Raw genomic sequence first — 25,586 nt, 5'->3', positions numbered from 1 at the left:
CTTGGGGAAAAAAACTATTAAGTTCAATGCTTCTGTTTTTGCCATCATCAAACAGGGGTAAACCGCTCTACTTATAATACAGGGATGCTGCAGTCCTGTAGGCATAGGTGCTGGTCCCGCTTATCTCCTAATCACTCCCTTAACCTCAGACTTTGCTAGCCCAGAGCAGGTCTGCTTATCCTTCCCTGGACACTGCACTTGCTCTCCCACCAGAGTTGATCCTTTCTTTCTACATGTGTGCCCCAATCTCTGCCTCTGCCTGGCTCTACTCTTTCTTCAAAGTCCCTCTTCACCTCAGGCCTTCTTGACCACCCCCCACAACTTCCTATGACACACAGGACCACACTACACATTGGACACCTACTCCTATGCTGTCTGGGATTATTTGCAACTATGTATCAAGTTGTAACACATTAAAGGGTTAATATTCAACTATTTTTGACCTACAACACAGCAGTTAAATATGGTTCCATCTAATATATGCATTTTCTCACCCCAAATACAAATTCTCTTTGCATTTCTAAGGTCTTCAATAAATCCTTACACAGTGTAGGCATTTGCTATTAAAAAGAAATAGACTTGACTATTCTTAAATTGGCAAAATAGAGAATAAGCTTCTATTTTAACTGGAAAATGTATCTTAGCCCATTAATACACTCACCAGGGGTGATCTGGGATGATTCCACCTTGCAAAAATGCCTCACTATCGCCTAAAATGTAAAAATGAAACTTCATGACCCTAGGAGTTATGGTTAGAGACACTTTATAAATATAATAGGCTTTAATAGATTCTACACTTCAAAAAAATCATTCACAGAATTTTTTCACCAATAAATTCTACACTCACTAGAATATATTCAGATTTATTATATAACTGGTTACACAACACAGTTAGAAAAGAACATTAGAATATCACACTTTGTCTGATTACATTGATTCCTCTGTCCCTCTCCCTTATTGCAATATTAATTCTGTGTATAATTCTATTAGTTATCATGATGAACTAAAACTGGATAAGGAAAAGTCTAGTGAAAAAGTATACATAGTTCTAAAGCTAAGATATTTGATATTGAGTGAAGGGTCCCCTTGGTTTCCAAAATAAAAGTATCCAAAATAGCGTCATGACTGTTGAATTGAACTCAGTATACTAAGGACAGAATGCAACTGCAACTGTGGAGAAACAGAGAATGGGGCAGCCTATTACTTTGAGTACATCCTTATTGGTAGGCTCAGAGTTATATAAGAAAACAAATTGGCATTTCATCACCTTCTTGTTCTGATGCTGTGGACGGATCAGTGAAGTCCAGATTTCTTTTTCAATTATTCCATTTCTTAGAGCCACAGCTGATGAGTCATGTCTTCAGATCTTAACCCCAAGTGCATTTGTAGTGTTTTAGATTAGGTCTTTCATTCATGCAATATCAGAACATATAAAAGGCTTCATGAAGCCAGGTCAATATATATTTTAGGGGAAGAAAAAAGCACGGGGTTTGTACTAATTGTTTCAGATTCACCATTTGTCATTTATAACTCATTAAATACAAACTGTATAACTTTGGTTTGCATTTTCTTTTAATCTTGAGATAAAGAGAGTTCTGAAGTAGTCTTGATGAATATGGTCCATCCAGGAAAAAAATGGGAAGGCTCACATTTCTTCCATTGGTGGTAGGAAGCCCACTTTCAACTCTCAAGCCCTTTCATGGTCAAGATCACCTTTAAGACCATTTTAAGAAGTTAGACTTTGTCTTCAAAGATCTTCTTCCTTTATGGTCCCAAAACCACAGTCAACTTCAGCTATCTTAATCTTGCTTTTTCTTGGCAGAAAACTAGAATAGTCTTTCTGTTACAAAGTAAACAGAGAGGTCAGAGATATATATGAGATGAAATAATTTCCATAACAACAATAATAGTTAAAAAGCCAAAGATTAATATTTTTAAAAAGCAACAGAAAGGTAATATCTATTAAGCAATGATTGTTTTAAATGGTTTTACCCTGGACTTCCCTGGTGGTAGAGTGGAGAGGAATCCATTTGCCAAAGCAGCGGATACCAGTTCGACCCCTGGTCCAGGAAGACTCCACCGTGTCGCAGAGCATCTAAGCCCCTGCACAGCTGCCGAGCCTTTGTTCTCGAGCTGGCGCCCAGCGGAAACTACTGAAGCCCAGGCGCCTAGAGCCTGTGCTCCGCCACAAGAGAAGCCCCCACCCTGAGAAGCCCCGGCACCGCAACGAAGAGTTGCCCCCCCTCAGCACAACCAGAGAAAGCCCCCGTGCATCAATGAAGACACAGCGCAACCAAGTAAATAAATAATTTTTAAAAGTGGTTTTAGCCTGTAGCAGCTGTGTTTCAGGGGTAGGTGTACATCTGTTACTGCTGAGGGTGCCCCCTACTGGTATGAAGAGGCATGTCCAGAGCACCTTTGCAGGCGCGGGGGTGTCTCCAGGTAACACCCGAACCCTGCCTCTCTTGTCTTTTCCTCATCTCTTAAAAGACATACAACTTTCTGTTGTTACCTTCACCAAAATCTTTAGTGCACATCCCTCACAAAGTTTTTAAAAAAAGTATTATAGACATTTTAACATACTTTAAGAAGTTACAGTTGCTGCAGACCTTCAGTGAGTGAATAGCCGACTTTCAGTGTTTATAAAACCTCTAAGACAGAGTCACAGACTGGGTTTTGGCCCTGGTGACATAAATGTGTGGCAGCTCACCAGACAGAGCTGCTAAAACTTTTTTTCCCCCCCTATGAGGAATTTGTCTTAATAGAGGCCTCATGGCAGAGTAATTAAAGGAACAACAGCAACAAAATTTTATTTGTTAACTAACAAGGAGTGTTTGGGAATGGATACTAACCCGGTCATTTACCAGCTGGGTGACCTTGGGCAAGTTACTTAACCTTCCTTCTGTTTTCAGTTCCCTTGGCTACAAACCAAGGATAATAATAATATCTGGGTTGCTGTGAGTTCTATGTGGAAAGCAATTATAACAGTGCCTAGCTCAGGATAAGCTCTCCACAACGGTTGGCCAAAGTCAGTTGGAATTCGGTATAGTTGGGCACCAGGCTCCCTTCCAACATGCTGGCCCTGCTCAGAGCGTGACAGAGGTTCACCTGCCCCAGCACTGCTGTTCATCTGCGCTGACCAGCCTCTCTGTCGTTCTAGGGCACTGGCTCTTGAACCCAAACATGCATCAGACTCGTTTGGACGGCTTGCCCAATACGACTGCTGGGCCCCAGCCCCAGAGCTTCCGGTCCAATACGGTTGGGGCCTGAGAATTTGAATTTCTAGTAAGTTCCCAAGGGATGCTGACCCTGATGGTCTAGGGACCCCACTCTGAGAACCACTCTTTTAGAGTAATGGTTTCAATCCTGGCTGTACTTTAGATCATCTGGGCAGCTAGAAAATCCCACTGCCAGGGCCCTCAGAAAAATTTGTTAATAAATCAGAGTCTTTGAGAGTAGGGCTCAGCCATCATGTTTTTTGAGCTCTTCAGGTGATACCATTATACAGCCAAGTTTGAGAACCACAGCTCTGTGCCATACTATGCTGCTGACATGGATGAATTTAAGTGATGAAGTTATCTTAAAGATAAAGACATTGAAGTCTGGTGCAGTGTTTCCCATTGGCATTCTTGCTATAAATGCTGAACTACTGGATCCATCTTTTGGGGTGGGAATTTGCATTTTAATAAGCACCCCAAGCATCCCTTTTACACATTCAGTTTTTTTTATCTCCCTGAAGACACACAGCCAATAACTGGTGGAGTTCTCACTGCCTGGCTCTGACGTAAGCCGCCAGAAGTGCTGTTATTATGTAAGAGAGACAGGTCTGCTTTTAGTCTGTGTTTAAAATTTTTCTCTGAGCTTATCCACTCAGGGAAGGACCTTATATATTTATAAATGCTGTACTTATATACTAACTACCTTTATACACGCAGCAGGCTCTGTGACAGGAGCTGAACCAATAATGAATCCCATTCAATGCTACTTAGAGGCCACCTTTATTTCATTCACCCCCACTAAGATCTGAACCTCTAAAGGAAAAGTTAGTTAAGGACACAGCTGTGGAATCAGACTGCTTGCTTCCTTCTACCACTGATAACTATGCCACCTGCAGCAAGTCACCTAGCCTCTCTGTGTCCCAGTTTCCTCAGCTGATTTGAGGAATGGTGATACAGTACCAATGATACAGGATCATGGTGAGGAGAACTGTGTTAATCCACAGAGAAGTACTTTGAATGGGGTCTGGCCATGAGTGTTTATTAATGCTTTCTATTATGATATTTACTGCTACTGTTATCTGCACAGCAGACCTAAATGCTTGAAGAAGCAGTTTATCAACTTAAAGGCTGTTTTATACAGAATACACTGCAGAAAGTCTATGAAACTAAAACATGCACACTAGAAAGAACATTTGAAAAAAAAAAAAACACTGCATGGAGTGGAGAAGAAAATCACTAGAGTTATGTGTTCTTCTTGGAACATTTGTATATATAAATTCAGGAAAGCATTTCTCCTAGCACAACTGGGTTCTACAGTAAAAACACTATGTTTCTGTGATGGTCCTCCAGTTGGACCAGTCTGCATGGAGGAGCTTCTGAGGAAGAGAATTCTGGCTTAATCTTAAAAGTAGAATGACTTTGGTTACTTAAAAGGGGGAAAACAGGCAGATTTATCAAAATTATAATATGCCCATTACATAATTTTACTCACAGACCTGGTTTTGTTGAATGTGGTATTTTTTACTTTTGCCTTGTTCTGGAACTTCAATCTGCTAAATAGATTAGTGAAATGTCAGTCAGCACAGCCAGAGAAGCGAGCACACAAATAATCTATTTAACCAGCACATTTCTCCTTCCACGATAATCCTCTTAATGGTCCCGAAGGCTGCCAGTCAGCAGGACACCTGCTCGTCATCTGCACAGTCCCCCTTCGTTTGCAAGTATCTCAGCGTTTCAGAAATTGAGTCCCCGAAAGTGAAGTGAAGCTTAATGTTTAACGTTGGTGGCTGCCTATGGATTTTGTGATTTAACACAGCTTTTAAAAGGACTTCACACAAAATGAACTCCTAAATCCAGAAATAATCCACAGAGCTCCAATCCATATGCTGAACCAAAGCCAAATGGGGCTCTGATTAATCAAAAGGCATCATTAATCAAGAGAAGAATCAAACTGAAGTTTAAGGCACTTGAATATACCTCATGCACATAAGGTAAACCTAATATAACAGTCAGGGGCCCAGCAGAAAGCAGATGGCTTACTCCCAGGGTAACTGAGGGAGTTTTCTACAATGAACTGCTTAATGGAGGTGTGGGAAGGATTGAAGTGCACCAGTGAAAGGGTGTAGTGAGTGAAGAGGAGCTGGGGTGGGTGTGGGTTCTCACCACTTCTGGGTCTGAAGGGGTGAGGGGAGCAGCTGGTATTGGAACCGGAGTGGCCGAAGCAGCAGGTAGGAGAAGTCGCTTCAGGAGCCATGGCCCTGAGCCAAGGACTGGGCCAACCGCACAGACCCGGCAGGGACAGAGTTGGAGAAATAAATACCCTGGTCTCCATTTCCTCCCACCTCACTGGGTTTCCCCAGGGGTGACCCCGGTTGGAAGCTGGAGGTCAGAGGGTAAGGTCATAGCACACCAAGGTTAGTCTCCTAGCCAGGGTTTAAGGTAAAGGACTCTTAGACTTTTCTTATATTGGGTTGGCCAAAACAGTCATTCAGGTTTTTCCAAGCATACTGAAAAACCTGTAAGAATTTTTTTAGCCAGTCCAACAGAAAAAGAAAAGAACTACTATTAAAGAACTATGCATTCAGTGCATATCTCAGCTTATCACTCTATCATCCTAAAAGTCTCTTTCCTAACTGCTTTTCTTTTCCAATGAATAAACTCCTTGACTCTGGATTCCCAGCTTCTAGCCACTATATATGGTAAATATGCTGCTGCTGCTAAGTCACCTCAGTCGTGTCCAACTCTGTGCAACCCCATAGACGGCAGCCCATCAGGCTCCCCCATCCCTGGGATTCTCCAGGCAAGAACACTGGAGTGGGTTGCCATTTCCTTCTCCAATGCATGAAAGTGGAAAGTGAAAGTGAAGTCGCTCAGTCGTGTCTGACTCTTAGCGACCCCATAAACTGCAGCCTACCAGGCTCCTCCATCCATGGGATTTTCCAGGCAAGAGTACTGGAGTGGGGTGCCATTGCCTGCTCCATATACGGTAAATATAGGCATCAGTAAATGATAGAATGAGGGGGTGAATTAATTAAGTTGCTTATTATTCATGAGATCATGTCCCCCTATATAGAGCAGGACATTACAAAATAAATGGGATAAATAACATGGTACTGCAAAAGAGGATTATTTTTTAACTATGATTAACTTAATTTTTCTGTAAAATATATTGCTTTGAAGGATACATAGGACTTCCTTTAGGTTAGTATTCTCAATAGAGATGTTCATATATTTGCAGCCTATCTCAATAGTTTTAAAAAATCATTATTAGGTCTTGATAAATGAGAAAGTAATGTTCTGATGGCTTGTGTCTTGTTATTTTATCATTTTACAGCATTACATGATAATAAGTAGTCTTGTGCAATGAAATACAGAAGTTGGGGGAAACTTCTTGGAATTTTTCTCTCTCCTAGTCTCCTTCCCTTCCTTCTCCCTATGTAAAAATAAAACACACTAGAATTGTTCAGCAATTTCTGATATAGTTTGTTTCCGTGACTTATTTCAGTAGGCTTTTTATATTTTATATACCAGGGTGATAAAGTTGGGGGGGGCGGAGTTAATCCTTTTTTCATAATGCAGGATTCCTGCACTCTCTCTCTCTCAACAGAGAGTTTCTGCTGATAGCATAACCCTTCATTCCTTCCCCTCTGGCTCTCTGAAACTGTCCTCCCGCTGTGCTCAGACCATTCTTGTGATGGTTTTACTGTCAGCACCTTTTCTGTTTTCTGAACCGGACAAGCTACGCAGAGGCTGCCGATCCCGGGACATCAGATGGCACTGCCCTTGGTGTTTCCCCTTCTCATCACATAACAGAAAGACACTTCAAAGCACCCAATGGCCTTTTACACTGTCTGATCTCGCCCCAAATGAAAGAGGAGTGGAGAGAGAAATATATATAGTTATGGTAACTGGGGAGGGGATAGGAGGTATGAGGCAAGTTGGAATCAGAAGTCCACCTTGTTCTTTGCCATTTTTCAGAAAACCAATTTAGAGATTCAGACCCACTGTTAAGTAAACCTAAGGAAAAATTATACGAACTAATAAAAACAAACTAGGTATAGACTATTTTAAAAATAGTTTTCCAATTCAGAAAATATTTACTAGCATATTTCTGATAACTCTCATGTATTCAGATTATGGTTCAATATATAAATAATGATAATTATAATGACGATAATACACTTTCAGAAGCTCCTTAGGAATGAAAGTGAAAGTCACTCAGTCCTGTCCAACTCTTTGTGATCCCATGGACTATACAGTCCATGAAATTCTTCAGGCCAGAATACTGGAGTGGGTAGTCTTTCCCTTCTCCATGGGATATTCCCAATCCAGGAATCAAACCAGGGTCTCCTGCATTGCAGGCGATTCTTTACCAACTGAGCTATCAGGGACGCCCGTACATCCTGTATGCAGGGAATACACACACTACACAAAATCCACCTGCTTTCTTTTCTTGGTGTCTTTTAGATTTCTTTACATAGCAGAGATTGCTCTTAGCCTACTCCATTATTCATTCTGTTCTTTCTTAGTAGTAACATCCACATTTATTTGGAAAGACAACATACTCTGCAAAAAGACTACATTTGCCAGACTTCCTTACAGCTGGGTGGGGACCTGCGATGTGACTAGCTCTTGGACAATGAGCTATAAGCAGAAATTCTGTGTGGGACTTCTGAGACTCCTCATTAAAGAAAAAAGGTGAGTGCATCTGCATACTTTCCTTTCACTTGTTGTCTAGAATGTGCATGTAATGGCTGGATCTCCAGCAGTCATCTTGGGCATGAGGTAAAAGCCACACACTGAAGATGGCAGAGCAGAAAGATCTCTGGTGACACCATGAAATCACTATCACAGCCCCATTCTGCCTGCTTCTGGGCTTTTAGATGCGATAGAAACAACTTTTATCTTGTCCAAAACACTTATTTTGTCTTCTTTTGTCTTTTGTTATTGGCAGTCAAAACTACGCCTAACTAATGTATTTTATTTTCTGATAAAATAATCCTTTAATTTTGTTCTAGTTAAAAGTAGAAAATATTTTAAAAAATCAATTTAGGTTTTTGTATAAGAGCACAGCTCTAAGAATAATGTTACACGATTTTCTCTTTTCTGGTTTTTCAATTAATACTGTCTTAAGAATTTAACACTTTTTTTTTGCTGCATGTCTACATTTTTCTTTTGTACATTCATTTGACTTCAAATCTTAATCATCTCTTCATAAGTGGTTCAAGCCTTAACCTTTGAAACCATTGCCTAAAGCTAACTAAGCTAATTAAGTTAGCACTAAATTTCTTCTTTCACTTCTTCCTTCTTACCAGGATAAAACAGTACTATTTAATCTCTCAAGGGACCATCTGCTTTATTTATGGGGTTCAGTTAGTTACAGTTTTCTCAGTTTTTCTTTCCCTCCCCGGATTCTACAATTATAAAATCTTAGAATTTATTTTGCCTTGTAAATTAGAGACCTCTGCATTTTGGTCTATGAGACTTCTATAAGTGATAGGTGTCAATTCAGGCTTTATATGTTTTGCCTAGAAAATGAGTAAATGTCACAGTGTAACATTTATATGGTTACTTTAAGCTCCATAAAATGACTTGTTCTTATCAACTGTGCTTTGCAAGGAGATCCAGTCAAAGTTCAAAGAGATGATCTGCCTTTTCTATCTCCTTTCCAGGGTCCCATTCTACCCAGGGGTTTGTATTAATAGATGAAATTCCAGACTAAAATGTGGACTATTCCTACAACATTCTCTTGAAATGTGAACTATTCCAACAGCATCCAATTTTCAGAGGAAAAATCTTAACTTCTTTCTAAGAACCAACATAAGGAAAGAAATAAAGAGTTTGTGAAAATAAAACTTGATGGATATTTGGATAAGGCAATACAAGTTTTATTGACTACCATGCTGATTTTGCTATCAGTCACCAGGATAAATTATAGATTTTAATTTGCATGCAAATCTATGGAATATGATGGTGTGGTTGTTTTTCTTGAAAAATTTAAATAGATTACTACCTCCTCCTATTGTAGAGAAGTCTTTTAGATAGTTATTGTACAAGTATTTCCTGCATCAAGTAGCTTACACTTTATCGAACCACATTTGAGAGCACTTCTCCCTTTTAATGGGGCTTTATTAATTACTTTTGTCTCTCTCTGTCTCTCTCTCTATACACACATATATATAAAATGATATATGATATATTTAAGTTTATACATATTTATCATATACATATATTTAAATTGAGGCCTAAGGGGGTCCATCCTCCATAGGAGGTTAGATTTTATTATGCTTTAAAAAAAAAAAAAAAGCACCCTTGATTGTTTTATTGGTATGATTTGCTATTCTCTAGTACATTTTGAAGTGTTCCAACACCAAGGGGCAGTGAATTTTATCCTCCCTGGGAAAATATTTTGAGTTCTAGAAGAAAGAAAAGTAAGCGTAAAATGCAACATTTTTCTGAGGAAAAAAGCTGCAAAGTCAAGTAAAGATCAGTGTTAAACTAAAGGTATTATCCACCCTCTTATAATACACTAAAATTAAAAACATTAGGAAAAGTTTTTAAATATTTTCTGTTGTATTTTTAAAGCCCAGTGTGTTATCCTACAAGAGAATTATGTTTGTAAATGTCATTTTAAAAAATCAAACTGTACTGTCTTACTTGGGACAAGCTTGTATCTTGGTGGTGACAAGGCAAGTAGAAAGTTTAGAATCTCAGGAACTCTCTTTACAGCCCCAGCACCAACACTTTCAATGAATAACTAGGCCTTTATTGAAGATTTGGAGACAAGAAAAATAAATTTTACACTGAGAAAAAATTATAGCCTCGAGAGCTTCTTTTATTCGATGGCTTCTCCAAACTGCTAAAGGCATTTTAATTTGGACAGTGGAAGTATCAAGAAGCTGTGAGTTCTATCTAGAGACAAAATTTCAGAGCTTATTTAAGCTCATACCTGCCATGCTGATTCTGTCTATGTTGTTGCTTTTATGGTAAATCTGGAATCTTCCATTTGGGAGAAGGCAGAAATACAAGGATACAGAGGTAGAGTGTTAGCAAGTTCTCAGCAATCCAAGGATAACTGGCTTCTCCCTGGGAAATTGGCTTGAATTCTGAAGACTGAGCTCCCAGAGAGCTGAGAAGCTCACTTCTGGGTAGTTGGGTTCGTCCCTGGATTTGAAAGACCTTGATGCTGGGAAAGATTGAAGGTGGGAGGAGAAGGGGATGACAGAGGATGAGATGGTTGGATGGCATCACCAACTCGATGGACGTGAGATTAAGCAAGCTCTGGGAGTTGGTGAAGGACTGGGAAGCCTGGCATGCTGCAGTCCATGGGGTCGCAAAGAGTCAGACACGACTGAGCAACTGAACTGAACTGAACTGGAAGGCCAGACTTGCTGCTGGCCCAGGGAAATTCATCAGTGGAGTTTAGTGTCAGCTGATGGTGGAAACAAACACAGACACAGATAAAAGCACTCACCATTTCTGGGTTCTCTGCAGCTTGCTTTACCATCTTTTCTGAGATCATCTTTTTCAAGCAGCTACTTAGCAAAAAAGCCTAAGAAACCCAGAAATAAAGAACTCTTTCAGTTAAAGACTTCATTCTCTTCCCTCTTCATACTGAGAAGCAGGTTTTGTGCCCTGTCCTCCAAAAGTATGCTTTTAAGAATTTAGAGTTCTTTGACTTTCATTAATTTCATAAGCTGTAACCAGCAAGTAACCATAAATTTTCTCAATTACAGGGATATACTTGCAGTAAATTTTTTAAAAGATAGATTAAAAATGACTAGGATCTCTATTTAACTGTATACATAATGATTGAGAGATCTATTAGTAGGCATACATATTAACCTGTTTGAAAGGCTATATTAGCACCTTATGGCTCTTACTGAACTGAAGACAAAATTAGTCATTTTTCTTCCTTTTTTAATTTTCCTGGTATTTTTAGTCATTCATTGTTGAGATTGACCATTGCCCCTAACACCACCTGTGGCTTATCATTGGCTCATCACTGCTAGTGGCAAGACACACGTCATACACATCTTGGTGCACAAAAGCTGGGGTTTTCCTTTCTCTAGGAACTTTATCCCATGTGCCAAACTTAAGGTTCCGCTGTGACTTCCTTTTGCTCCTTTCCCACAGATGTTTCCCCCCCTCTTTTTCCTGTTCTCAACTCTTGGACTGTTCATTTCTCATTCAGCCCCACTGAGGTTTCAGACAACACGAGCTCAAAGCTTGAGGCTAGAGAACTTTAGCATAAATTTGTGCTCAAGGATGGTCCCTGAACTTGGGGGTGAGGGGTTGACAGAGAGGGGGAGAGGGGAGAGGGAGGGAAAGTTCAGCTTACAGTGGCAGCTGATGTAGAGAGCTTTTGGAGGACAGGATACAGAAAGCAGAACTAGAGGGCGAAGGGGCTACATAGAGGGGGCATTTCAAAGTTTTACAGAGCTGGGTTGCATTTTATTTAAGCAGAGAGAAAAGAGGGGAAAGAAAGGGCTGCCACCAATAAAGAAAAGAGTCACGGATGTGGGGTTTATACACAGAAACAAATCTTCCTTCCTGCCTCAGCGAAGAACGAGCCCTGTTTATCTGTGCATGTGTCACCTATGCGACATCAGGGTACGAAATAGGTAAATGACAGCAAACCCTGAGCCGATGCAGCTAGGAGGGGTGTTTAATGGTGTCCCACAAGGTGCAGACTGATTCCATGGGCCTATACAACGTACTGAAGCCCATGTGCCTAGAGTCTGTGCTCGGCAACAAGAGAAACTGCCGCAGTGAGAAGCCAGAGCACCGCAACGAAGAGTAGCCCCTGCTCCCTGCAACAAGAGAAAGCCCAAGGGCAGCAACAGAGACCCACCACAGCCAAAAAGTAAAATATGAATAAATCAATAAATCTTACTGTATGTATATAAAGGGACTAAGCTTCCATTTAAAGGGTCCAGGAAAAAGTCGGGCCAAGCCCGCTTTTTGTATTTGCAAGGCACACAAACCACATTTCTGCCTTTTGCGGAAGTAGCCCTTGGGTGCACATCGATAAATCCACACTCCAAAGAAAGTAAGACCTGACTAGGACTCTTTTCAAAGGATGTTTATTGCACCTCTCCTTAGTGGCTTAAACTCATTTGTACAGACTAGATTAAAAGACCATAATAAAATTTAACTACCGCACTTAGCATTCAGAGGGAAGGGGGTGGTTTCGCTGCCAAAATCTCTCTGTGTGTTTCCACGTGACTGCAGATCTTGCCTCAGCAAACCATCCTATCACTTCCCTAAGGATGTTTTATATTTAAGGTGAACCTGGGGGACCATTTCTTCAACCTGGGATTTTAATTTAGTACTTTGTTTTTCAGAGGACATGGATATCTATTATCTCTTGATCAGAACTGTACTAGTGGAGAGTTAAAACTGAGCTTTGGTTGCCTAAAACTGGAATGCTGCATGGAACACAGAACTGAATGTGATCACCAGGCGCAGTGGTAAAGAATTCGCCTGCCATTGCAGGAGACGTGGGTTCGATCCCTGGGTCAGGAAGATCCCCTGGAGGAGGGCATGGCAACCTGCTCTAGTATTTTTGCCTGGAAAATCCCATGGACAGAGGAGTCTGAGCAAGTGAGCCTGAGCACGCACACCAGGTACTCAAGTTGAATATAATGTTGATGCAAAGATTACTTTGATATTTTGGTTTTGTTTTAGAACACTTTCAGCTTTGACTCCAAATTGAAATAGTTTAAGTTAGCTAAGTAAAAAAGAATTTCCAATTGGATCTGGCATATAGAAAATTAGATTTTTAATGGATTTTTTATTTAAAGTATTTCACATTTACTTCGGATTTAACTATTGCTACCCAAAAGCCATTGTCCCTCCTTCCCTAGTAACAGAACCCTGATTTGAGAATGACAAAGTACCCAGCTCTAGGCAATGACTCATGCTTATCCTAAGTTATGATATCCTGGTTATGAATCCTGTTCCTCTATGATAAATGCTTGCTTCCCAGATTCCGTTGAAGCCAGACTCCCTTGAAGCTAGGAGTACTCATGTGACCCAGTTCTGGCCAGTAAGACAAAATGGAAAGTCTACTGGGGAGTGGAGGGGTGGTTCTGAGGTATGACTTTTGCTTTTATCTACTTGGAAAAGGCCAAAAGAATTATAGGGATGCCAACATCTCCCTCTAGTATTCTTACTAAGTGAGATGATAAAAATTTGTATTGTATAAGCCAGAGGCTGGCAAACAAATCTCACCCCATCCACTTGTGTTTATAAATAAAGTTTTATTGGAACACAGCTATACCCATTTGTTTATATATTGTCTGGGGCTTCTTTTGTGCTACAACAATAGAGTTAAGTAGTTGCAACAGAGAACATATGAGCCTAAAAACCTAAAATGTTTACCATCGTTGATTCCTCGAGAAGTTAACTAATTCATGGTCTAAGTCACTGATAGTTGAGTCTTCTGTTACTTGGTAAATAAATTTATTTCTAATATATAGTAAAGCTTTGGTGACGAGTAAAATAAAACAAGTCTGAGAGCCGGCTCACTGGAAAATACCCCGATGCTGGGAAAGACTGAAGACAAAAGGAGAAGAGGGCAGTAGAGGATGAGTTGGTTAGATGGCATCACCGACTCAATGGACACAAGTCTGAGCAAACTCTGGGAAACAGTGAAGGACAGGGAAGACTGGTGTGCTGCAGTCCTTGGGGCCGCAAAGAATAGGACCTGACTTAGCAACTGAACAACCACAAAATAAAACAAAACCAAAACAAATAAATGGTATTACAGGCCTAAGAGCGCATGTGTGGCATACTCTACTATTCTGCTCCACTTGGGTTAGGGCAAGGTGCTTTGTCCACCCCAGCATGCAAGACAGCATTTAGCACTGAAGGTTTTCCTGCTCTGCCCTGAGAACTTACCTGTTTGGTGTAAATAACAAACCACCGCCAGTGACTATCCTCACAGTACTGAAATCTGAGCTCTAAGTTCTGGTTGAGAGTTTGCTGTGGCCCATCCGTATCCAGCAGAGTCCCCTACAAAGGAAAAGATATTACTTGACATTCAGCAGGAATTTAAATGGCTCTGATGTGCTGCACAAAATATCAAAACAGCTGAGAATATCCCTATTCCCAAGGCGCTATCAGTCTTTTGGGGAGCCATGAAAGTACAATAAATCATCATAGTTCGATATAAGTATTATAAGGGAAGCAAACAGGTCTATGGAAGTGAACAGGATGGACATCTAATCCAGACTAGGAGTTAAAGGAAGTTCTGGTGGGGCGAGAGTGGAGGGAGGGTGTTATCTGAGCAGAAGAAGAAATTATCCAAGTTTGTTGTGTGGTTTTTTGAGGGGAGGGGGTGTGGGGGTAACCAGTGGTTCCTGGAAGAAGACAAAATAAGTGCAGATGCATGAGGGGGCCTGGAACGCTGGAGTGTGGCTGAACCGTTTGCTGTGATGGATGGGGGCTGAGAGAGGAAGGGCAGGGCCAGAGCCCGGAAGCCTGGTAGGAAGCACCTGTGATTTTTGCTTTACAGCATCGATCACTTTTTCTTCTGGTACTAGAGTTTCAAATTCCCTTGGGAAAAACCTTTCACTGTGGCTCTCAAGCTACCACAGTCAGGAAATGCTGCCCTCTTGGAGGGTGGCACGTGACCCAAGCTCAAGACAACTAAATAAATACTCTGGGTCTCTCATTCGATTCCAGGGCAGAAGGATCCAAAGAGCAGGTCCTGATAAAGAATCCCTGTTTTCTAGAAATCTTGAGCTCCTCAGGTTCCTGGTTATCCTGAGCCTCTATTTCAGTCTTTTTTTTTTCTTTTTCACCCTTTCCTTTAAATCAGTGGATTATCTCATATCCCTCTAATAAATCCTTCCCCCCCCCCACCCCCACTAGAGCCAGAAGTATTGGTTTCTACTATTTGCTACCAAAAGAGCCCTGGCTGTTACAGGTTTTACAAGCTAAGTGGAGGAGTCTGAACTTTATCTTAAGGGCAACAGGCCATTTGTCAAAAGATTTTAAAAGCTGAATAATAACACAAATTTGTATTTTAGAACTATGGGTCTGGTAGCATCAATGTAAAAAATGAACTGAGAAACAGCTGTTTTCAGACATAGAACAGCAGAGAATGCAGAACTGTCAACCCTGAGAAGCAGAAAACAAGAAAAGTGAGCCCTGTAGTCACCCAGTTTACTGCCTGGAGGAGTTTCCAAGATTCAGTACAGGGAGGGAAACCCAGAGTCCAGGGGTCTTGCTAAGTTGGTGAGAAAGAGACAAAACTCTGTGAAGTGGTGGTTAGAATTTATGGGATGGAAGACTAAAGACGAAGGTCTTACATAGAGCAAGAGCTCCAGAGAGCACTTTTCAAATCTTTTGGCTAAATAATGATTTGTGCGTGTGTGGGCGATGCACAAATTTGCATCTGGGAAGTCTGCAGAAAGAACCACTGAAAAGCAGCAGGTTGAACAATTCCAAAAGCTCTTAAACCAGCCTGGAAATAATTTCTATCAACCAGAGTAGAGATAACATAATAAACAAGACTCAGAGAGTTCTAAGAATGGCAGCTATTAAGTAAAGTACTAAATTAGTCCTCCAGACTGCTCTTGACTTGCCCTAAGAAAGCTTAAAAGCAAAGTCTCAAAAAAATAAAACTAATTACAAGTAATTAAATTGTGTGACAGAACAAAATCCAATTTTCTTTAAAGGAATACAATAAAATCCAGCATTCAACAATGTAAAATTCACAGCGTTTGGGATACCATAATAAATTACCTGGTGTGCAAAGTATGAGATAAGTGTACTCTGCAAACAGGAGAAAAATCAATCAATAGAAATGTCAGAGCTGATGGAATTAGTAGACCACAATATAAAAACAGTTATTTTAAATATGCTCCATAAAATCAAAAATTTAGAAAAAATAGCATGATAAGGAGAGAAATGGGAGATATAAAAAAGACCTTAATGGACTTTCTAGAGATGAAAAATAATGTATAATAGTAGAAATAAAAATATAATGGATGGAAAGATGCACATTAGTTGCTACAGAAGATTGATGACCTTGAAATCATGACAACAGAAACTACCCAAAATTAAGCACAGAGAGAAAAAAAGACTGAAATAAAACCACAGTGAGATACCACTTTACATCCATTAGAATGGCCATATTTAAAAAAGAAAAAAAATCAGATAATAACAAGTACTGGCAAGGATATGGGGAAATTAGAATCCTCTTATGCTGCTGGTGGGGATGTAAAATGGAGAAGACACTGTGAATGACAGTCTGGACTTTCCTCAAAAAGTTAACCATAAAAGATAATCACTATGGTAGAATTAACAGCAATTCCACTCTTCGGTATATACCCAAGAGAAATGAAAACCTATGTCCACATTAAAAAAAAAAAAAAAACAACTTATGCACAAATGTTCATAGTAGCATAATTCATAACAGTCAAAAGGTAGAAACAACCATCGATGGATAAGTGGATATATCCATACAATGGAATATTATTTGACCATAAAAAGGAATAAAGTACAGATATATGCTAAAACAAGGATGAACCCTGGAAACATTATGTTAAGTAAAACCATCAGTATGTCTTTTTTTAATTGTTCAACCTGCTTTTGGAATTGTTCAACCTGCTGCTTTTCAGTGGTTTTTCTTCCCCAGACTTCCCAGATGGAAATTTGTGCATCGCCCACACATGCACAAATCATTATTTAGCCAAAGGATTTGAAAGGTGCTCTCTGGAGCTATTGCTCTATGTAAAACCCTTGTCTTTACTCTTTTATCCCATAAATTCTATCCACCACTTCACAAATTTTTATCTCTTTCTCCTCAACTTCGAAAGACCTCTGGTCTCTGTTTGGGTATCCCTCCCAAAAAAACAGTCACAAGCACCATGTATGATTCCATTAATATGCTAAGTTCAGAACAGGCAAATCTATAGAGGGAGAAAGTAAATTAGTGGTTTCTGAGGCCTGGTGGCAAAGAAATAACAAACAAAGGGTATGGAGCTTCTTTCTGAGGCATTCTAAAATTGATCGTGGTGATGGTTACACAACTCTGAATATAGTGAATGCTACTGAGTTGTACAGTTTATATTGTGTGGAATGTGAATAATATCTTGATAAAGCTGTTACAGAAGAAGAGAATGATGATGTGGTATTGGTAGAGGGATCTAGGCCTCCCTCTGCGTGTCTACACAAAGATCAATGGAACAGAACTAGACCCACACAAATGTGCCCACCTGATTTTTTAACAAAGATACGACAGCAATTCAATTGAAGAAAGATAGCCTTTGCAACTAATGGTCCTGGAGCAATTGGACGTCAATTTCACACCTTACATGAAAATTTACTCAAAACAGCTCATGGGTTTAAATGTATAACCTATACCTATGAAATCTTTAGGGGGAAAAAAAAAACACCCTGGGAAAAACTCTTCAGGATTTAGGGTTTGGCAAAGAATTTAGACTTGACACCAAAACACAATAAAGACACACAGCTTCATCAAAATTAAAGTCTTTTGTTCTGCAAAAGACCCTGTAAAGAGAATGAAAAACTACAAAGTGAGGGAATATACTAGCAAGCCACATGTCCAAAAAAGGACTAATATCTAGAATGTAAGTGCTCTCAAAACTCAATAGTAAACAAAAAATCCAATTGGAAAATGGGAGAAATTATGAAGACATATCACCTAAGAAGATACCCAGATGGTAAATAAGCACATGAAAAGATGTTCAACATCGTTAGCCATGAGGGAAAGGCAAATTAAAATCACAATTGAATACCAATACACACTTATCAGGATGACTAAATAAAAACTAATGACAGTACCAAATGCTGATGAGAAAGTGGAGAGACTGGCTTGCTCATACATCGCTGGTGGGAACGTATAATAAATTGGCACAGCTCCCTTGAAAACAATTTGGCAGTTTCTTAAAAAATTAAACTTCCAGCAATTGCACTCCTAGGCATTTATCCCAGAGAAATGAAAACTTGTGCTCAGACAAAAACCTATAAGTGAATATTTATAGACACTTTATTCATAATAGCTAATAACTGGAAACAACCAGATATCTTTCTTTGGGTGAATGTTTAAAAAAATTGTAGCTATTCTATATCATGGAATACTGTTCAGCTGCAAAAAGCAACAAACTATTGCTATATACACACCAAGCTGAATGAATTTCCAAAGAATTATGCTGAGTAAAAAAAAAATCCCAAAGACTACATACTGTGTGATTATATTCATGTAACATTCTTTTATTTTTTAAGGTAACAAATTCCTTGTTTTTACTTATGTTTATCTCCTAACCAGTCAATTCTTGTTTACACTAGCTGTGATCTATAGTTACCATAAACACTGCATTAGTGAGTTCTGACACACAGTCCAAGGGGAAATATAGGTTTAGGCTGTTGTGAACCTCTGGTCACAATGTCTTCATCAACTGACCGATGCATAACCTTGTTTTATGTGTGTGTGTGTGTGTGTTTTCTAACTGAGATTATAATTGGTGTGCAAAAAAACTGCACATATTTAATGTACACAATTGAAGAGTTTGGACATATGCATAGCCATGAAATGATCACCACAATCAAGTCATAAATATATCCATTACTTCCAAAAGCTTTATATAATATTCTTAAAATGATACAATATGAAAATGGCAAACAGATTAGTGTTGCCAGGGGTTCAGGAAGGATGAGAGTGGGAGTAAGTGGATACAGCTATAAGAAGCCAACATGAAGGATCCTTGCGACGATGGAAACGTCTTGACTCTTCATTGTAATCAATGTTAATAGCCTGAGTGGTGATACTGTACTCTGGTTTTGAAAGATGTAATAATTGAAGAAAAGTGTGTAAAGTGTATGCAAAATCTCTGTACCATTTCTTTCAACTACATATGAATCTATAATTATATCAAAATTATTAAAAAGTAATTAACTGTTGAAAGCAAAAATAATTATAACACAGTATGAGGTTTATAATATATGTAGAAATAATGTATGGCAACAAATACCATAAAGGACAGAGGGGCAAACAGAGGTACACTGTTGTAAGGTTTTTAAACTTTTTGTGAAATGATGTAATATTCAAAAGTAGACTGTAATAAGTTAAAAAGATGTATATTAAATACTCTTAAGTAACCATAAATTTAAAAGGTGTGGCTAAAAAAACAATGGAACAAATGAATGTCTAAATAATAAAATAATCTATAGAAGACAAGAAGGAAAAAACTAACAAAATTTAAAGAAATGGACAAATCTACAATTATATTTGAAGATTTTAACACTCCTTACAATAGCTGATAGAACAAGTAGAGAAAAATGTGTAAGGATAGAGGAGACTTGAACGTCATTAACCACTCGACTGAGTTGATATTTCTAGGGTTAGAGTTAGGGCAACATATGCATTCTCAACAGTGGCAGCATTTACAGTTTTCTCAAGTGCACGCTGAACATTTCAAGATATACCAAATGTTGGCCACAAAACAAGTTCCCATAAAGGGACTGAAATCATATGATTTTTCCTTCTGACCCCAAGAGGGAAAGAGTGGGGCAGTGAGAAGGGTTAGGAGGCTGCGGGATTTCATCCAGGCAGCAAATGTTGAGATCAATACGTGAGGTCAGAGAGAAAAGGAGAATCTTGAAGGTCAGCAGTGCCATAGGATGATGTGAAGAGCCGACTCACTGGAGAAGACCCTGATGCTGGGAAAGACTGAAGGCAAAAGGAGAAGGGGCCGGCAGAGGATGAGATGGTTAGATAGCATCATTGACTCAGTGGACATGAATGTGAGCAAACTCCAGGAGACAGTGAAGGACAGGGAAGCCTGGTGTGCTGCAGTCCGTGGGGTTGCAAAGAGTCGGACATGACTTAGCAGCTGAACAACACCACCACCATTAGTGTCATAGAACAGATAGGTCTGCATCAGCAATTAAAAATGTAAGATAAGAGAGAAGTTAGGGATAATTTCAAGATTGCTGGTTTGGCAACCAGGGGTGGTGGTGGAAGTCCCATTTATCAAGATAGGGAACATAGGAGGAAGAACCCTAGGTTGGGCATATGGATAAGGTTGCGTCCGGTTTGGGGAAAGGCTGAGTTTCAGGTGTCTGTGAATCACTTGGTGAAGATTTCAAGAGTGCGGTAGGAAATACTGGACCTGTTGACAGTCATCTGGGAAACTGACTTCAGGAGATAAGTAGAGGAGAGAGTCTAGAAATGGAACCCCAGGAAACACTAGCATTTCAGGAGTGGTCAGAGGGAGAGGCAGCCCACAAAAATTAAAGGAGGAAGCCGGGGGAGCTGTGAAAAGGAAGACATGGTTGACATATCAAGTGCTGCAGACAGGCCTAGTACTGAGCCAGCTAAAAAAATCCCCATGGGCTTCATGGATTTAGTAGCTGGGTGTCATGGTTGCTTTAGTAGCGTTTGTCCTCTACTCGTTAATCTCCATTTCCTGTGTAAATGGGATAATGCCTCTTAGCTCACTGGGTTATATTTAAGAACTTTATTAAGAAATGCTGGTGAAACAGATCACCAGCCCAGGTGGGATGCATGAGACAAGTGCTCCGGCCTGGTGCACTGGGAAGACCCAGAGGAATCGGGTGGAGAGGGAGATGGGAGGGGGGATCGGGATGGGGAATAAGTGTAAATCTATGGCTGATTCATATCAATGTATGACAAAACCCACTGAAATGTTGTGAAGTAATTAGCCTCCAACTAATAAAAAAATTAAAAAAAAAAAAAAAAAAGAAATGCTAACTACTTCTTATAAATATTGACCTTTGTTTTCCTCTTAATGAAAAAAAAAAGAACTTAATTAAATAGCATATGTGTCATGGCCTAGCATAGCACCTGGTACAAAGTGAGCACTCAGTAAGTCTAGGCAGAAAGCTCTCTCTTGGAAGGACATGGCAATGCAGGTGTGACGCCAGAGATCCTTACGAATAGCTCTGCTAGACTATTTACAATAGCTAGGACATGGAAGCAACCTAGATGTCCACTGGCAGATGAATAGATAGGAAAGTTGTGTTACATATACACAATGAAATATTACTCAGCTGTAAAAAAAAAAAAAGAACACATTTGAGTCAGTTCTAATGAGGTGGACGAAACCAGAGCTTATTATACACAGTGCAGTAAGTCAGCAAGAGAAAGACAAATACTGTATATTAATGCATATACCTGGAATTTAGAAAGATGGTAACAATGATCCTACAAGCAGGGGAGCAAAAGAGACACAGGTGTAAAGAACAGAATTTTGGACTCTGTGGGAGAAGGCGAGGGTGGGATGATCTGAAAGAGTAGCATTGAAACATGTATATTACCGTATGTAAATTACACGACCAGTGCAAGCTTGAAGCATGAAGCAGGGCACCCAAAGCTAGTGCTCTGGGACAACCTAGAGGGATAGGGTGGGGAGGGAGGTGGGAGGGGGGGTCAGGATGGGGGGCACATGTATACCTGTGGCTGATATGTGTTGATGCATGGCAAGAACCATCGCAATATTGTAAAGTAATTATCCTCCAATTAAAATAGATTAATTTTTTAAAAATTAAAAAAAGAATAGCTCTGCTGGGCCGCATCCAGTTTCCAAGCATAGAGATCTTGGTACTGAGCACATATTAAGTGTTCAGTAAATGGTAGCTGTTATTTCTACATGTTTTGTTATTACTTTAGATATCCTTCAAGCAGTAGAGAAGTCTGCTGTTGGAAGGTGAGAAGATGAGTGTCTCTACAGCAAGAGTGAGGAACTTGTAGCAGATAATAGGTAGGTTTTACTACTAGGTGATGCTTCGTGCATGCTCAGTCCTGTCCGACCCTTTGCGACCCCATGGACTGTAGCCCACCAGGCTTCTCTGTCCATGGGATTTTATGATGCTTACAGTGGCTTAGATGCCAGTCCACTCAAGGTACTGATTCAAATGGCAAACCTGTCTCCCCCGTACCAACACCGTCATCCAAGAACACTAGGATTTTTAAAATCATGGATGAAGGCTTTAAATGATGGGAAAGGCAAGGTGCCAAGATACTCACAAGGAAAGTGACCTGCCAGCACTTCACTCTGTCCATCTGGAAAATGACGTCCAGGGTCTGGTTATCAGGCAGGGTTATGCAGCAGCTGATCTCATTATTGCCGACGGAAAGAAGGGCCTGGCAGCCCGGTTCTGGGTGGTCACAGGTGCAGGGTTCCAGCTGTACATATCCATAGTGCCGGACCTCCCGGGCGAGCTCTAAAAACTGCTCCAAAACGGGTGGGGATGGAGGAAGCAAAAGACTGCTTGAAGCAGATGAAAAATCTCAAGTCAGAAGCTACTGCCATTCTAACACAACACCAGGAATGGAGTCACAGTGAAAGCACCTTTTTCTTCCGGGTGACGCAGATGAAGACAATGCCCCACGTGCTGACAGGGCTGCCCAAGTTCCCTGTGTGTCCTTCCTCATTGACCATCACGTCCCTGCCCTTTGTACAGTGCTCAGACATAGTGGAAATAAAATATTCAGTGTGTGAACGATGAAGGAAGAGTAGGATGTAATCGAATGAGTAGTTATGATTCTATCTCAGCAGATTAGAGCAGCAGAATAAACAAAAAGTGAATATTTAAGATGCTGTGTTTAAAAAAAAACAACAACTAAGCTGAGATCAAATTTTTACAGGCTGCTTTATATGCTGGTGGTATTCACTGTCAGAGACAGTGGTGGAAATGGCAATGAAGTGAGGGCGAGAATGAATCTGATCTCTAAGTCGAGTTTCACGGCCCCAAAGTGCCAGCGGAATGTTGAATGTTGGTTATGTTTAAGGTTTAGCTTTTCCCTCTGCTTCTGTTGTTACTGAAGAACAGAGGACAGCTGCAGGTCACACCTGTGGTCCTGGCATCCTGTCCTGCTAATGTCTATTGAGGACCTTTCAACAAAGTGATCATTGGCGACTGCCTTCAGCTAACCTGCCATCAGTTTAGTGACCTCCACTTTGTTCTTCCAGCCTTCACCATGGCCTACCTGATGGGGTGGAAGATGTGTGTTCAGAGAAGGTAGTTCTCACCTTACCACGTGGTTAAGTCAGAAAGAAGACCACTCAGCGACAACCTGGCTCTTTCCCAATCCTGTCCTGAAGCAAGGTAACTTACACCTCCCTTTTGAGGGCTACGTGAGCGCTCTCTGATAAAGGGAAACAGGCTGAGACATGTGCCATGAGGGACGGGTGACTCTTGGTGCCAAGTGGCGGACGTATTCCAGGCTCCCGTCCCTCCCGGCCACGTGTCGGACCAGCTCATTGCACTGAGGCCCATGCACTCACTTAGGAGATGCGTTCAGCTGCCAGACCTCCCTTTGGGTCAGTGGGAGACATCAGAAATGACAGGTGGTGAGTAGATGTTACCTGTGTGGTAGGGACAGGGCCTGAGTAATCCCGCCACAGAGCATTTAGAGTAATTTCATGGCTCTTGCTACAAAACTTTTTTATTATATGGTAAAATCCTTAATTGTTTATTTTACTCTCTGGTAACACAAAAAATCTGTAATAAACTGTAATACAGTCTTGGTTGCAGTGCTCTAAAAGAGGTGAAAGTGTTTGTTTAACCAAAAGTTAAGCTCCATTTCTCTAAGAAGTTGGTTATGCATAAGTAACTTGTTCAAAATGCTAGCTGGCACCTGCCATTCAAAGTGAGGGGGTGGGGAGCACTGATATTACTGCCTGTGTGAAAAGCAGAGGACAGAAATCTAAAAGGATTATCTACTTGAAAATGAGTTTCGTTTTGTTATTGGACACACCACACAGCTTGCAGGATCTAAGTTCCCCAACCAGGGGCTGAACCCAAGCCATGACAGTGAAAGCACCGAGTCCTAACCACTGGACCACCATGGAATTTCTGAAAGTTTGTTCTTTTAAGAAGTACCTGAAAAAGATAATTTAATATGTAGAACTGCAAAAGGTATATTACCATTTGGCAAACTTACCTGCAGAGCCATGTAGTAAATATCTTCAATTCTATGGATATATGAGCACTGTTGCCAGTACCCACCTCTGCTGCTCTAGCACAAAATCACCATTTGATAACACATACATGAGTGAGTGTGGCTATGTGCCAATAAAGCTTTATTTACACAAACAGTGGACCAGGGACCATAGCTCAGTCTCTCTCTGATTTAGATCAAATGACTGCTCCTTTAAGTTAATTTCACTCATTTTCAATTCCAAGTTGTCTTGTACATGTACATAAAGTAAAGCAATAGTTGTTAATGTGTTGACTCCATTAGCAGGAGAACTTTTATAAACACTTAAATAACATTGGTTTTAATAACAGTATTCTTAGATGCTTCAAGAGAAAAATCATTTGTTAACTTGAATAATGGTTCAGTTTTTTCCAAGTGAAAAAAACACCCCACACATCCTCTATCCTGAAGCAGTACATGTGAGTCTGACAAAATAAGACATATTTTTACAAAAGAAATGGCCTCTCCTTCATTGTGTTATCTTTTTTATTCCTTATATTTAGTCAACTACTAAAGCATTGACTTCAAACAAAATGCAAAGAAAATTTAGAGGACTAAATTCATGCACTCAAAATGAGAGTTTTTAAAGATCACTATTAAAATAGTATGATAAAATGATGTTAAACATTCAACCATAGAAAATAAACTTTGTTTTATGGCAAAAACAGAAATTTTGTCAGAGCATAGCAGCATGGTTAAAAACAACAGTCTTACTGAGAAGTTTATAGACCAGAAATGTCCTTAGATTTGGTAACTGTGTCCAAAGCAATAGCAACATAATATTCATCGAAATAAAAGCTGTAAGTATAAAAATTTGCAAACACGCAGAGAAATTGAACTCCAAAATTTCTGAGACAAAGCTGTAATGGAATACCAATGGGAAAGTGGGAAAGTTAGTCACTCAGTTGTGTCAGACTCTTTGCGACCCTATGGACTGTAGCCCTCCAGGCTCCTCTGTCCATGGGAATCTCCAGGCAAGAATACTGGGGTGGGTTTCCATTCCTTTCTCGAGGGGATCTTCCCAACCCAGGGAAGATTCTTTACCATCTGAGCCACCTGGGAAGATTTCTCAGTATGCTGCTGTTGCTGCTAAGTCGCTTCAGTCCTGTCCAACTCTGTGCGACCCCATAGACGGCAGCCCACCAGGCTCCTTTGTCCGTGGGATTCTCCAGGCAAGAATACTGGAGTGGGTTGCCATTTCCTTCTCCAAATTCTCAGTATACCAAGGGGGAAATACTAAATCATGGCAGTATATGCTTTTTCCCTCTTTTTTTTTTTTCTGCAACTCATCAATAAAATTCTCAAAATACGGTGACTTTGAAGGATGGCTTTCTATATCAACCTAAGTGTAAATGAGTCATCTAAATTGTATTTGCATTTTCTTCAAA

General features: G+C 40.2%; 1 protein-coding gene across 1 annotated transcript in view; it reads right to left on the bottom strand.

Annotated features, from left to right (window-relative positions):
* Window positions 1–1,049: 1,049 nt before the first annotated feature.
* Window positions 1,050–25,586, bottom strand: part of SNX31 (sorting nexin 31) — an 81,326-nt gene continuing 56,789 nt past the window's right edge. The window contains exons 10-14 of the mRNA XM_043879304.1: window positions 22,243–22,446; window positions 14,124–14,237; window positions 10,693–10,770; window positions 4,715–4,771; window positions 1,050–1,840 (exon numbers count right to left, since the gene is read on the bottom strand). Coding sequence (XP_043735239.1) covers window positions 1,748–1,840; window positions 4,715–4,771; window positions 10,693–10,770; window positions 14,124–14,237; window positions 22,243–22,446 — 546 coding nt within the window. The 3' untranslated portion in view covers window positions 1,050–1,747. The remainder of the gene's footprint in view (window positions 1,841–4,714; window positions 4,772–10,692; window positions 10,771–14,123; window positions 14,238–22,242; window positions 22,447–25,586) is intronic.

This window comes from Cervus elaphus, chromosome 21 (assembly GCF_910594005.1).
Source record: "Cervus elaphus chromosome 21, mCerEla1.1, whole genome shotgun sequence".
Lineage (NCBI taxonomy): Eukaryota > Metazoa > Chordata > Mammalia > Artiodactyla > Cervidae > Cervus > Cervus elaphus.
This window is presented reverse-complemented; position numbering and strand designations above follow the sequence as displayed.